Consider the following 13,806-nt stretch of genomic DNA (forward strand, 5'->3'; position numbering starts at 1 on the left):
ATGGAATTAGGAAATACATATTCTTTAAAGAAAAAATGGAACAAAAATTTGTATTCTTCCATTTTCTATTTAAATTCTTTGATTTTACACATATCTCTTTCTTTCACAAGAAAATGTCTTGGTTCCTAACAGCACTAATGTAAAAATGTGTTTGTTTTATCCTGGAAAAAATATATACAGTTTTAAGATAGTAATAATATCAGAATTGTTAATAGCAACAATAAACACTGAATGAGTTTAACATTTCTTTGTAGGTTTATTCATCCTGTAACCAAGCAGGCCTTCTCAGACTAGACCCCCACCCATGTCCTCTGCCTGCCTTTTGTCTGTAGTAAAACTTTAGTTAAAGAACAAATTTCATCAGAAAAGTGAGAAAACACAGAAAGAAAGAAAAACAGTCAAGCAAGACAAAATAATAATACTCTAGCCATTAAATAAAGTCAAGGACCTTTAGTTCTTCCTCAAGGACTATAGATAATATTCTGAGCCATGCCCTCTGAGCTGTTTTGCAGATACTGAAATCCCCATCAGGTGGAAGAAGTTAACTGGATGCTGCCCACAAGCACATAGACCCCAGACTGGTTGGAACCAGACGTTGATGATGCTGACTCCCGATTACCTCACCACCAACCAATCAGAAGAATGTCCGTGAGCTAATCACGCCCTGCTCCTTGAAGACTCCTTACCCCCTCCAGTATGGGTCACACAGTCTTGAGGGCATTAGCTCACTGTGGCCCCCTTTGCCTGGCAAAGCAATAAAAGCTACTCTTTTCTACTTCACCCCAAACTCCACATCTCCACGTTTCTATTTGGCACCGGTGAACAGAGGCCAAGGGTCGGCAACAATCCTTAGATATCTTCCGCACAGAATGTACAATGAAAATATGAGGGCCGGCTTTCTGCAATCAAATCAGCTTGGGATACAAGAGGAGGCCCCATGGATCTGCCTTATTACCACGGCCCTCTGTCCAAGCGAGACTGTGAGACCTTGCTGCTCAAGGAAGGGGTGGACGGCAACTTTCTGTTAAGAGACAGTGAGTCTGTGCCCGGAGTCCTGTGCCTCTGTGTCTCGTGAGTAGCCTCATCTTCCACACATTTGGAACCTTATGCTAAATGTAGGACTGACAACCAAGTAGAAAAGAAATTCTACTTCACTGACTTCGCAGCCCCAATGAGCAGAATGAGAAATAGTTAGACTGCCAGGAGGGGATGGAAGGAACGTGTCTGTCCAAGCTCCTCCACCTGCCCTTCTCTCCCTGGTGCAAATGCCATACAAGCAATGAGAAGACTCTGTGAAGCAGCAGAAATGGGGCTGGTGAGGAGAAGAGAGCAGGCAGCATGGGAGCAGAGCGGGGAGGCAGAGAAGGTAACCATGTGAGAAAGGCCCTTTTCTCCAGATGTCTATTTATTTATTATGGAAAAGGCTGGAGACCCTTTATGAAATTTCAACCTGAAAGACCAATTATTACATGCATTCTGCCACCTCTGCTTGCAATATTTAAAACACTAATAATATTTCACATTTTATTTAGATTTATAAAAGGCTTTAACATTTATCATTTGCTCTTGTCTCTCTCTGGGTCCACTAAGGTAAGTATAAATAATCGCTATTATTTAGATGAATAAGCAAGGCCCAAATTCCTCAAATGACTTGCTCTTGCTAAAAGTCATCTGAAAAATAAAAAATAAAAAAAAATAAATAAAAGTCATCTGATATCAGGCCAAAATGCCAGAACTATCCTACCAAAGTGATTACTTAAAGACTAGTATAGAAAGCAATGCTGAGTGAATAATCACTTTAGTCTCCCAATAAAGTATGGACCACTGAAAATTTTCACATTTTACCTACTATAGAATTAAAATCAAGTCAGTCAAACATAAGGAGAAGATATATATTTCTCTCTGGGGATACAGAGATGAGACAGGTAGCCCTAATTTGTTCTGGGTCTATTGGAGGAAAGTGAGTTTAAGCAAATATTTATAACATTGTATCTTATCGTAGACTTAGAATTTCCAACTCTTGCCCATCTTCCTGTGCCAACCTTGAAACCTCTGGCCTTCTGCGACCAGTTCTCACCTGGACCACCACATATATACCAGGCCAGGCAATGAATTACCACCTTCACCAAGCCTCTACTTCTTAGGGTCCCAGCCTGGTTCTGCATTGAAGCAATTTTATTATTTGGGAGTTCCTATTCTTTGTTTTTCTTCTGTGACCCAGTTCTTCCCTTTTCTTTTTTTTTTAAATTTATTTGTTTATTTTTGGCTGCGTTGAGTCTTCATTGCTGTGGGCTTTCTCTGGTTGTGGCGAGCGGGGCTCCTCTTCGTTGTGGTGCGCGGGCTTCTTATTGTGGTGGCTTCTCTTTGTTGCAGAGCACGGGCTCCAGGCACCCGGTCTTCAGTAGTTGTGGCCCAAGGGCTTAGTTGCTCCATGGCATGTGGGATCTTCCTGGACCAGAGCTCGAACCCGTGTCCCCTGCATGGGCAGGTGCATTCTTAACCACTGCGCCACCAGGGAAGTCCTTCCCTTTTCTTATATACCTTTCCACTGAGCCTTCTGGGTCCCTTATTTCATAGTCAACAAATTTCCATATATTTTTCATCTAATGGCAGGATGTTCACTTTATTAGTTATCCATAACTGGAATCAGGGCTGGCTATCAACATCACTCTCATCTGCTTCTGGGGCATCCCATAACACGTGGAGCAATCGAAGATCCTTAGCAGGTCTTATGAGGACCTGCCATTGTCTGATTTGTCTCTTGAGCCTCATTCTTACACCTCTTTGCCTTGCAGCTAACGCCCCAACAAGCTTAAAATGCCTACATCTTTCTCTGTGCTGTATTCTCTCATCTACATTCCTGGCTCCTGCTATGCTATCTGTCTGGAATGTTCTTCCTCCCACCCCTTATTTCTCCTTCCCCTACATAGGGTAACCCTTAATCATTCTTTAAGGATTAGCTAAAAATAATTAAAATAGCAGCTAACATTTATTGAGGGCTTACTAAGTGCCAAGCACATGAATGTTCTCCTCAAATCCTTTCAGCACTCAAATGTGGTAGGTTTTATTATTTTTCTCATTTTCTAAATGAGGAAAGTAAGGCTTTAAGAGTACTGGGACTTATCCTGCCCCTAGGTTCATCAGAACCTTTTTTTTTTTTTTTTTAGATTCCATATATATGTTAGCATATGGTATTTGTTTTTCTCTTTCTGACTTCACTCTGTATGACAGACTCTAGGTCCATCCACCTCACTACAAATAACTCAATTTTGTTTCTTTTTATGGCTGAGTAATATTCCATTGTATATATGTGCCACATCTTCTTTATCCATTCATCTGTTGATGGACACTTTGGTAGAGAATAGACTTGAGGACACGGGGAAGGGGAAGGGGAAGCTGGGACGAAGTGAGAGAGTAGCATTGACATATATACACTACCAAATGTAAAACAGATAGGTAGTGGGAAGGTGCTGCATAGCATAGGGCGATCAGCTTGGTGCTCTGTTACCACCTAGAGGGGTGGGATAGGGACGGTGGGAGGGAGGCACAAGAGGGAGGGGATATGGGGATGTACGTATACATATAACTTTTTCACTTTGTTATACAGCAGAAACTAACACAACATTGTAAAGCAATTATACTCCAATAAAGATGTCAAAAAAAGAAAAAAGCACTGAGCCCCTTTCTCCAGGAGGATCCCACCCACCAAACAGGTTCCCATATTATCCTATGCATATATTTATCATTGCACTTAGTACCTAGTATTGAAATAATATTTGTATATGTTTTCTTTTTTCACTGGGCCAATGAATTCCTTGAGAGCAGAGATTGCTTCTTACTTATCTGAATTCTTGAACCTAACAAGATGACTGGATCAATGAGTATTTGCTGCATGAATAGCTCACTTTATGAACGGATGGATGGATGGATGGGTACCATCATATAGCCTGTTCAACTATTATGGAAACATAGAAGAGGTAGAACAAACTGCCTAGGAGCAGTAAAAAAAGGACTCAGGGAGGAGGTGTCCTTTCAAATGAACTTGAATGAAGTGTAGGAGATGTCAGACAAACAAGGGAATGAGGGCACAGCAATAGCTTCAGTGCGTGCCAGGCACAAATATCTCAGATTTAAGATGTCCCAATGTGTCTGGGCAAGGCTGACAAATAGAATATGTATATTTAGAAGAAGAAGGAGATGACAATATAAAGGGAGAGAAAGACCAGGTTGTAAAGGGCTTTGCATTAATTACCTTGAATGATTGTAAGCAGGGAAGAACCTATTAAATTATTTGAATCATCTGTTTAGACAGTGGATGGAGAATGGCTTGAAAGGAATATAGAGTGATCTGTGAGAAGTTAATTGAAACCATCCTGGAAAAAGAAAAGGACATGAGCCATGGTGATGGTGGTGAAGAAGATGAAGATGGGATGGATATGAGTGATAGGCTGAAGTGACTGAACTTAGTTACAGGCTAATTGTGGGAGGTGTGGGAGAGGAAGAAGTTTCAAATGACTCCAAAGTTTTTGACTTGGGAAATGAGATGATAGCAGTGCTATAAACCAGTAGTGACAACCAAAAAATAGAACAGATTTCAGTGAGAGGAGGCACAGACAGACAGAGAGGAAAGATTATGAATTCTGTTTGGAGTATATTAATTCTGTAACACCTATGTGATGTCCAGGTAAGTTACATGCATTATCTCATCTATCCTTTGCAAAGCCATCTTCAGTAGGTGACATAGCCCTGTTTTGTGGGGAAAGAAACTGGAGCTTCTTATTAACTAAAACATCCAAGGTCAAACTGTTAATATGTTGTTATGTTCCCTCTCTTATCAATGTCCCCAGTTCCACTGAAATATGTTCAAGGTGGTCCCCTTAGAACTGTGTTATAAAGTGCCCAGATGGGGGACTTGAGGGCTTGGCAGTAGATCCTGATATGTGGAATCTTGCATTCTGCTTCTAGAAATGAGCTACCCTTTCTTCTTTGCTGTATTAGAATGGCAATATACTAACTTCCATGCTTTCTCAGATCTAAGTGAAGATATTATGGAGAAGTTTAGAAATAAAGGAAGGAAGTCACAGAGGAGAGTTGGCCCAGCAGCATATAGCACCCACCAGAAAGCTATGTATGTGGTAACCATGGACAGGAAACGTTACTTGATCTCACCGCCCGATAAAGCGTGCAGAAAACACCAATCTGCAAAATGCTATCTGTGTAGGTGACATTGTGAGTGTTAGAAGTTGGAACTGGGTCTGGCTTTATAATCAGCAGAGTCAAAATGGAATAGTTATTCGGAGATGCAAGGAATTCACCTACGGGTATGAAGGGAAAGGAGCGACTTTCTGTAGTCGTAGGAAGGCTGCAGGTAAGAAGAACCTAAACCCTGACTCAGGGCATGTCCTCACTGAGGAGGAGGACGGCAATTAAAGAAATTGGGAAGAAAGGCCTTTGGGAAGTCTCTATGTTTTAGAAAAAAGACATTTTATAGACGTTCATAGTAGAAAAATCAAACAAAATACAAAGGCATAAAGAAGAAAGCAGAAAACCTTACCATTTATAAATGATCCTTATCAATATTTTGGCAAAATTCCTTCTAGACTTCTCTCTGTGCATATACATATACACATACACATAAGCATGCGCACACACACACACACACACACACGACACACATATGTGCTTACGTGGAATCATCTGATTTTCTGAACTGCAACATTTTTGTAACTCAAAAGATGTATCATGGGCACCTTTCTACATCCATGAAAGCATATACTCATAATACTTTTATAATTGCCTAGTATTCTATTGAGTGCATGTATTGATTTACATAAAATCATGCTAGAAGTTTTTCTCAACAGTGTGACAGTAAAAATTTTCATACTAACATTTTTAAAAGTCTACCTAGCTCTCTCTTGACGTTAAATTCCTAGAAATCTTATTGTTTGGTCAAACACCTGTACATTTAAAACTTCGATATGCATTTACAAAATTATCCTGCTGCCCAAATATTGTACCAATTTACCAGATGGAAAATTCTTAAAGTATTTTTATTGACTTGGATTCCCCTGCATGGGTCATGTCATGGAAAAATGAAGGCCACATAAATAACATCACACACACACGCATTCAATTTTATTTCCTCCAAGTGACTTTCCAAGTTGTTTAGAACAAAAATGAAAACTCAAGCATGAACGTCAGAACAGAATGTGAGCAGGTTTCCCCTGAGATACTGGTCCTCTGCAGCTGTTGAGGAACTAAGCACAGACTCAGAGGTCTGTGTACATGTACAGCTCCTACATTTACTCTATAGAAACAGGATGGACTTCCACCCCAAATGTGGTTCAAATGTCAGACTAATGGTGCCACACACATATACCAAGAGGGTCTGAAAGGCTTATTACTTCTATAATGAGACTCTCTGGCTAGAGGAGCACAGTCTTCCAGAACTGGTCTGAAAAAGTGGAGAGAGCAATTAAAAGTGTTAAAATGAAACACAGAGACCAGACTTAAAAATTCCCTGAGCAGGGCTTCCCTGGTGGCGCAGTGGTTGAGAGTCCGCCTGCCGATGCAAGAGACACGGGTTCGTGCCCTGGTCTGGGAAGATCCCACATGCCGCGGAGCGGCTGGGCCCGTGAGTCATGGCCGCTGAGCCTGCGCGTCCGGAGCCTGTGCTCCGCAACGGGAGAGGCCCGCGTACCGCAAAAAAAAAAAAAAAAAAAAAAAAACCCTGAACAAGCAAAGCCAGTTTAGTCAAACAAGCAAAGCTTAATCTGGCTTATTCTGCAAGACAAATGAGGTTAACTTGCGTCACTTCTTGCTTATGCCTCTTGAGAATCATAAATGAAACTTAAGTTCCCCAAAATTGATATTAGATAACCACTAACCAATTCCCGTTCATTTAAGAAAATTCGTGTATTAACAAATCACTGTAAAGAATAAACACTCACTGCTTTCATGTTATATAAGCTGCTTTATAGAAATATACCTCTGAGCCTCATTCCATATTTTGGTTTGAATGCTCCCAGTTTGCAAACTGTCTTTTTGGTGTGCACAATAAACTTGTACTAATCACTACTTACGTGATTCATTGATTTTTTTTTTTTTTTGCAGTACGTGGGCCTCTCACTGCCGTGGCCTCTCCCGTTGCGGAGCACAGGCTCCGGACGCGCAGGCTCAGCGGCCATGGCCCATGGGCCCAGCCGCTCCGCGGCATGCGGGATCCTCCCAGACCGGGGCACGAACCCGTGTCCCCTGCATCGGCAGGCGGACTCCCAACCACTGCGCCACCAGGGAAGCCCGATTCATTGATTTTATTTATATTTTTTAATGAACTTTGACAAAGGAATCTGGCTTGGGGTTTTCATAGTACATCAGAGTGGGGCTGGTATGAGTGTTCCTGCATTTGGTCAGAGGCTTGTGTGTTTTGAACTTCTTGCTTGTGACAAAGGAAGGAATACCCAGCCTTTCTTATCAGCTTGATCAACTTGCCCAGTTGTGGGGCAGAAAGGAAAAGGATGAGGTGAGGCTTAAAAACTGTCAGCAGTCAAACATCAAAAATATAATGTCAGATTCTTACTGCATTTACAAGGCCAAAACTTTGTCAGAAAGAGCTTAGCAGTTTCATGAAGAGCAGAAATGTAGAAGGCCTATAGTCTTCTTTAAACCTCAACTGAAAACATCAAGCCAAAGATTGACAAATGGACTGTAAAAGACCTATGGGGTTCTAATCTCTTAAATGAGAATAAAAGTTCCCACTGCAGAACTGATAAAGGAGGCACTTCAATAGCCTAAGGGTTGCAAATATTAGAGAGGATTTCATCCTTCTTGTTATATCTAGAGTGGTCATCCACTGAGGTCCAGCCAGCATCTATATATTGAAAACCTATATCAAATATAGGAAATCTTTTTTCTATATAAAGCTAAATATCCACCTAGAAAACATCAAGGTCCACATTTGTCAAATCAACTCAAATTGTTTTATATTATAACAAGGAATTTTAAATGTTCCATTCATAATTTTAATATAAAGCACAAGATACATAAATTTAACAATAATGGGGAACATATGTATATGTATAACTGATTCACTTTGTTATAAAGCAGAAACTAACACACCATTGTAAAGCAATTATACCCCAATAAAGATGTTAAAAAAAAAATAAAAACAATAATGTATTACGTTTATTGAACACTTACTTTGTGCCAGACACCCCATGTTTATTGCACATTATTTACAATAGCCAAGATATGGAAACAACCTAAGTAGCCACTGAAGGATGAATGGATAAAGAAAGTGTGGTACAGATCTTCCTTGACTTACGATAGAATTACATCCGGATAAACCCATTATAAGTTGAAAATACTGTAAGACGAAAATGCATTTAATACACCTAATCCACTGAACATCCTAGTTTATCCTAATCTACCTCAAACATGCTCAGAACACTTATGTTAGGCAAAATCACTTAACACAAAGCCTACTTTAGAATAAAGTGTTGAATATATCATGTAATTTATTGAATTCTGTACTGAAAGTGAAAAACATATTGGTTGTATGGGTACAGAATGGTTTTAAGTGTATTGACCATTTCACTGTATCATTGTGATTGTGGACTGACTGGGAGCTACGGCTGCTGCCACTGCCCAGCATCAGGGGACAGCACCGGAAGGCATATTGCTAGCCCAGGAAAAAATCAAAATTCAAAACTTGAAGTATGGTTTCCACTGAGTGTGTATCACTTTTGCACCATCGTGAAGTCAAAAAATCGTAAGTTAAACCATCGTAAGTCGGGAACCATTCATATATATTTATATATATATATAAAATATTATATTATATATATGTATATATTACTCAGTCATAAAAAGAATGAAATCTTGCCATTTTCGATAACATAGATGAAACCTGAGGGTATTATGCTAAGTGAAATAACTCAGAGAAGAACAACTTATATGTGGAATCCTATAAAAAACTTATCTGTGGAATCTTGAAAAAAAATCAGGCTCATAGATAAAAAGAACAGGTTGGTGGTTGCCACAGGTGGGGAGTGAGGGAGGTGGAAGAAATGGGGGCAGAAAGTCAAAAAGCACAAACTTCTGGTTATAAAATGAAGTCATGGGGATGCAGTACACAGCATGGCGACTATAGTTAATAATACTAAATTGTGATGCTTGAAAGTTGCTAAGAGAGTAAATCTTGAAAGTTCTCATCACAAGAAAAAAAATGTAACTGTGTGTGGTGACAGATGTTAACGAGACTTACTGTGGTGATAATTTCACAATGTATACAAACACTGAATCATTATGTTGTACACCTGAAACTAATATAATGGTATATGTCAGTCTTACCTCAATTTTAAAAAAATTTTAAAAAGTAGAACCTTTCAATGAAGCCATTTGGGTTTGAAGTTTTCTTAGTGGGAATTATTTTTCTAATTATATGTTTACTGAACTGTAACACAGAAAAGTGTGCGTACGATAAATGAAGAGTTCAGTAAACTACCAGACAGTGAGCCTATTAGTGTTACCACTACTGACACCAAGAAATTAAAAATTACCAGCAGTCCTTAAGCCTCATCTATTGCCCTGTCCCAATATCAACATGCAATCCCTCCTGAAAGGTACCAGATATTGTGATTTCTAATACCATAGGTTAGTTTTGCCTATAACCAAACTTTATATAAATGGGGTCACACAGCATATGTCTTTTTTCCATCTGACTTCTTTTGGTTAACATTATGCTTGTAACAGTCATTCATGTTGTGGAGGCTAGCTGAAGTTTCTTCATCTTCATTGCTATATGGTATCCTTCTGTATGTGTACACCACACTTTATTAATACATTCTACTCGTGATGAACATTTGTTTTTTCAGCTTGGGTCTATTGTAAATAATACTTCTATCAACACCATGTACATTTATTTATTTATCTATCTTTTTATTTATTTATTTGCATTTACATGCTCTCATTTATTTAAGGTATATACCTAGGAGTAGAATATTACTGGTTCCTAGAGTATGTCTATATTTAAACTTTAATAGATAATAAAAAACCATGTTCCAAAGAGGTTGCACAATTTATCCATCCATCTGCAGTATATGTGGGTTCCCATTGTTCCACGCAACATTGCTCCACTGATAACACCTAGTGTGATTAGTCTTTTTATTGTAACTGCTCCTTGTGGGTGTATCTTGGTATCTTATTTTAGTTTTAATTTTTATTTGCCTGATTACTAGTGAAATTGAAACCTTCACAAATGTTTGTTAGTTACATTGTTACATATTTTTCAACTCCTTTGCTCATTTCTCTATTGAATTGTCTGTCATTTCCTTTTTATTTGTATAAATTCTTTATATAGTCCAGGTAAAAGCTTTTTGTTAAATGTTTTGCAAAGATTCTCTCCTATTCTGTGCTTTGTTTCTTTACTCTCTTAAAGGTGTTTTGATGAGTGGAATTTCACATTAGTACGTTTAGTACTAATTAGTACTAATTTCACATTAGTACATCTTATCATTTCTTTTAGGGTTCTTTCTTTTAGGTTTGGTTTAAAATTTCTTTCCCTACCACAAAGTCATACAGAGTACAGATATTCTTCTACAAATACAGTATCTTGTAGATTTGTTGTTTTACACTTCACATGAGGGTCTACAATACACTTGGAATTTTTTCATTTCTTTCCCACATGGATAGCCAATTGATCCAGCACTATTTGTTGAAAAACTGTCAATTCTCCATAGCTCTGCAATACTTTTTGTCATATAAAAGTGTTTATATACATCTGGATGTGTTTCTGGAGCTTTTATTCTGTTCCATGGTTCTATTTGGCCTTTCTTTTGCTTCAACCACACTGTCTTAATTGGAGTAGCTTTATAAATAGATTTCAATATCTGGTAGAATTAGTTCTGACCTCTTTCCTCTTCCTCAACAGTGTCTTAGCTGGTAGTAATTCCTTTCATTTTCATATAAATTTCAGAAACATTTGTCATTTTCCACACTAAAAAAAACTGCTGTGTTACTGTCTGGGATTGTCTATATATATTAATCTGGAGCTATTTACATCTTTACAATATTGATTCTTCCAAATTGTATACTTATCCATTCATTCATTTGGGTCTTCCTTTATATCTCCAAACAATGCTTTATAATTTGATTCTGGAAACCTTACACATCTTTTCCTAGATTTACTCTTAGGTCCTTGAAGTGTTTTGATATCATAAATGGTGTCATAAATATTTTCAAGTTTACTTTTCTAAATGTTATTGTTATATGCAAATACAATCAATTTTTACATAGACTTTGTATCTTGTGCTTTTCTAAACTCACTTATTGATTTTAACAAATTATCTGTAGATTCTTTGGACTTTGTTGTCCAAACAATATTGTCTGTGAAGATGGATGGTGTTTATATTTCCTTTTTAATCTTCCTCCACCCCGTCTTACCACTCTGGCTAGAACCTCTAGTACAATATTAAATATTTTCCTTTTTTCATTATTATTTCTTCTTTGATACATAGATTATTTAAAATTGTATTTCTTGTTTCAAAATATTATAAGATTTAAAAAACTTCTGATGATTATTCATAGCCTACATTCATTATCGTAAGAGAGCATTATAGAGAGAGTATGTCAAAATATTTCACTTTGTGGATTCGTCTATTTCTCCTTATAGGTCTATCAATTGTGTATTATATAGCTTAAGATGATCCTACTAGGTGCATGCAAATTTTAAATTGTTATATATATAGTTATATTTTAAGATTGTCTTACTATGCAAATTTTTAAATGTTATGTATTACTCATAATTATATGATATATTATAAATTGTTACCTATTAAACCTGTCTCATTACAAGGTGAACCTGTTCATTAATACTTTTGTCATAAGCTCTATTTTGCCTGATATTAATATAACTACTCCAATTTTCTTTTGGTTCATATTTACACGTTATAATCGTTCTCTATGCTTTTACATTCAGAATTTCTGTTTATATGTTTTATATGTCTCTTTAGTAAACATTACAAAGTTAGATTTTGTTTATTTTAATCCTATCCATCAATTTTTATGTTTTACCTGGAGCACTTAGTCCATTTACATTAAATATAATTACTAATATACTTGAGTTTATGATTCATATCATTCACCAACCTTGTAATTATTCAGCTTTTGATTTTTTTCTGATTTAGGAGGATTTGGAGAATATTTAGTAATTCATGTCACACTTTTTGATCTGCACTATTCAAAATCTTATTAAATATAACCTGTCACTATATTTGATATACAGTTCAACAATGTAATCTTTTTTGAGTTTTTTTGTCTCCTTTTATCTTGTGTTTTTGTTTGCTTGTTTGTTTGATTGACTAATTTGCATATCACTGTGTACAAAGAAGGGAGATATGACAAGACTCTGCTTATGGGAAAGGGGCAAGGGTGTCAAAGAGAGTTCTTTGGGGTATCAGTTGGCTGAAAAGTCACTCTGTGGAATCAGAATGTCTAAATATATTTCTAAGTTATTTTGTCGTGGAGTGTGCAAGGCAAACCTCTCCTCTCCTACCTCCTCTGCAAATCTTCAGTAAATTCTACTTTGCTCACCAATCCCTTCTTATGAGTGAATTTTGATTTTGGCGGGGAAAGGCATTAGAAAAAGTGTTGCAGTATTGCTCTATGGGCCCACATGGCAGTGTTAGGAGAGAATGTGAGGCACAGGAACTTGGAGGCAGAGGAGATCATAAAAAAGTAAGTCCCGGGCTTCCCTGGTGGCGCAGTGTTTGAGAGTACATCCTGCCGATGCAGGGGACACAGGTTCGTGTCCCGGTCCGGGAAGATCCCACATGCCGCGGAGCGGCTGGGCCCGTGCGTGAGCCACGGCCGCTGAGCCTGCGCGTCCGGAGCCTGTGCTCCGCAACGGGAGAGGCCACAACAGTAAGAGGCCCGTGTACCAAAAAAAAAAAAAAGTAAGTCCCTAGGAATTTACAGAAACGCTGGAGAAATTTCCCCAGGGCACGGACTTGGGGAATTGAGGTAATTCTGCCTAAATTTCGAGTGCTGGGGAGGGGTCCACTGCAAGCTGTGTTGTACACCACTGGAGTTATTCCTACGTTAGCCAATCAGGCAGCTGCATCGTCTCTGAAGTCCCCAAGAAAAACATTTTACACTTGGGAGAAACCCCTTAGACCTCTGCCATTAGTGCCTTTGGGTGGACATTAATTAATTAAATTTATTGAACCAATGGTCTTGTGTCCAGAAAACCTCTCAGGACTAACCATGCTGAGCGCTCACTGCCTCGAGTTAGTCACACTGGTTTGCTGAGCCTCTGGAGGGACTGTCCTGACCAGAGCTAGCCAATTCCTAAAGATACTAAACGGCTCGCATCACTTTTCAAATGCAAAGACAACCAATCCAGAGCCCATACTCCTAACCACCTCCATTATCTCACACTCCCAGCCACTATCCACCAGCCCTAACCACCCAGGGCGAGGTACCAGGCAACTAGGAACAACCCCTATGCTCCAGAGTCCAGTGAAATGATTCAAACTAGCCAATTCTAGAAACAGGAAGCATTCTGTGCTTTTGGATACAAGGGCCCCTAGATAGTTAAGATGCACGTCTAGCGGAGAATTTCAATGACCCCAGATTCTTGCATCTTCCTATACATAAAAAAGCACTAAAATCATTAAGTTGAGATATCTGTTCTTTATGATTAGCATTAATAGTTTTATGCTTGACTACATGTATTTCCCAGACCCCACCCCACCCCCCAAAAAATCATATATATCCTGGCTCCTCTCCCACCTCTTCAGAGGAGTT

The 13,806-nt window shown here is 38.5% G+C and overlaps 1 protein-coding gene across 1 annotated transcript in view; it reads left to right on the top strand.

The window, feature by feature from the left end:
* Positions 1-920: 920 nt before the first annotated feature.
* SH2D1B (SH2 domain containing 1B) overlaps positions 921-13,806 on the top strand; it is a 55,302-nt gene continuing 42,416 nt past the window's right edge. The window contains exon 1 of the mRNA XM_012537532.3: positions 921-1,071. Within this exon, the coding sequence (XP_012392986.1) occupies positions 938-1,071 (134 nt within the window). The 5' untranslated portion in view covers positions 921-937. The remainder of the gene's footprint in view (positions 1,072-13,806) is intronic.

The sequence above is a fragment of the Orcinus orca genome, chromosome 1 (assembly GCF_937001465.1).
Source record: "Orcinus orca chromosome 1, mOrcOrc1.1, whole genome shotgun sequence".
Classification (NCBI taxonomy): Eukaryota; Metazoa; Chordata; class Mammalia; order Artiodactyla; family Delphinidae; genus Orcinus; species Orcinus orca.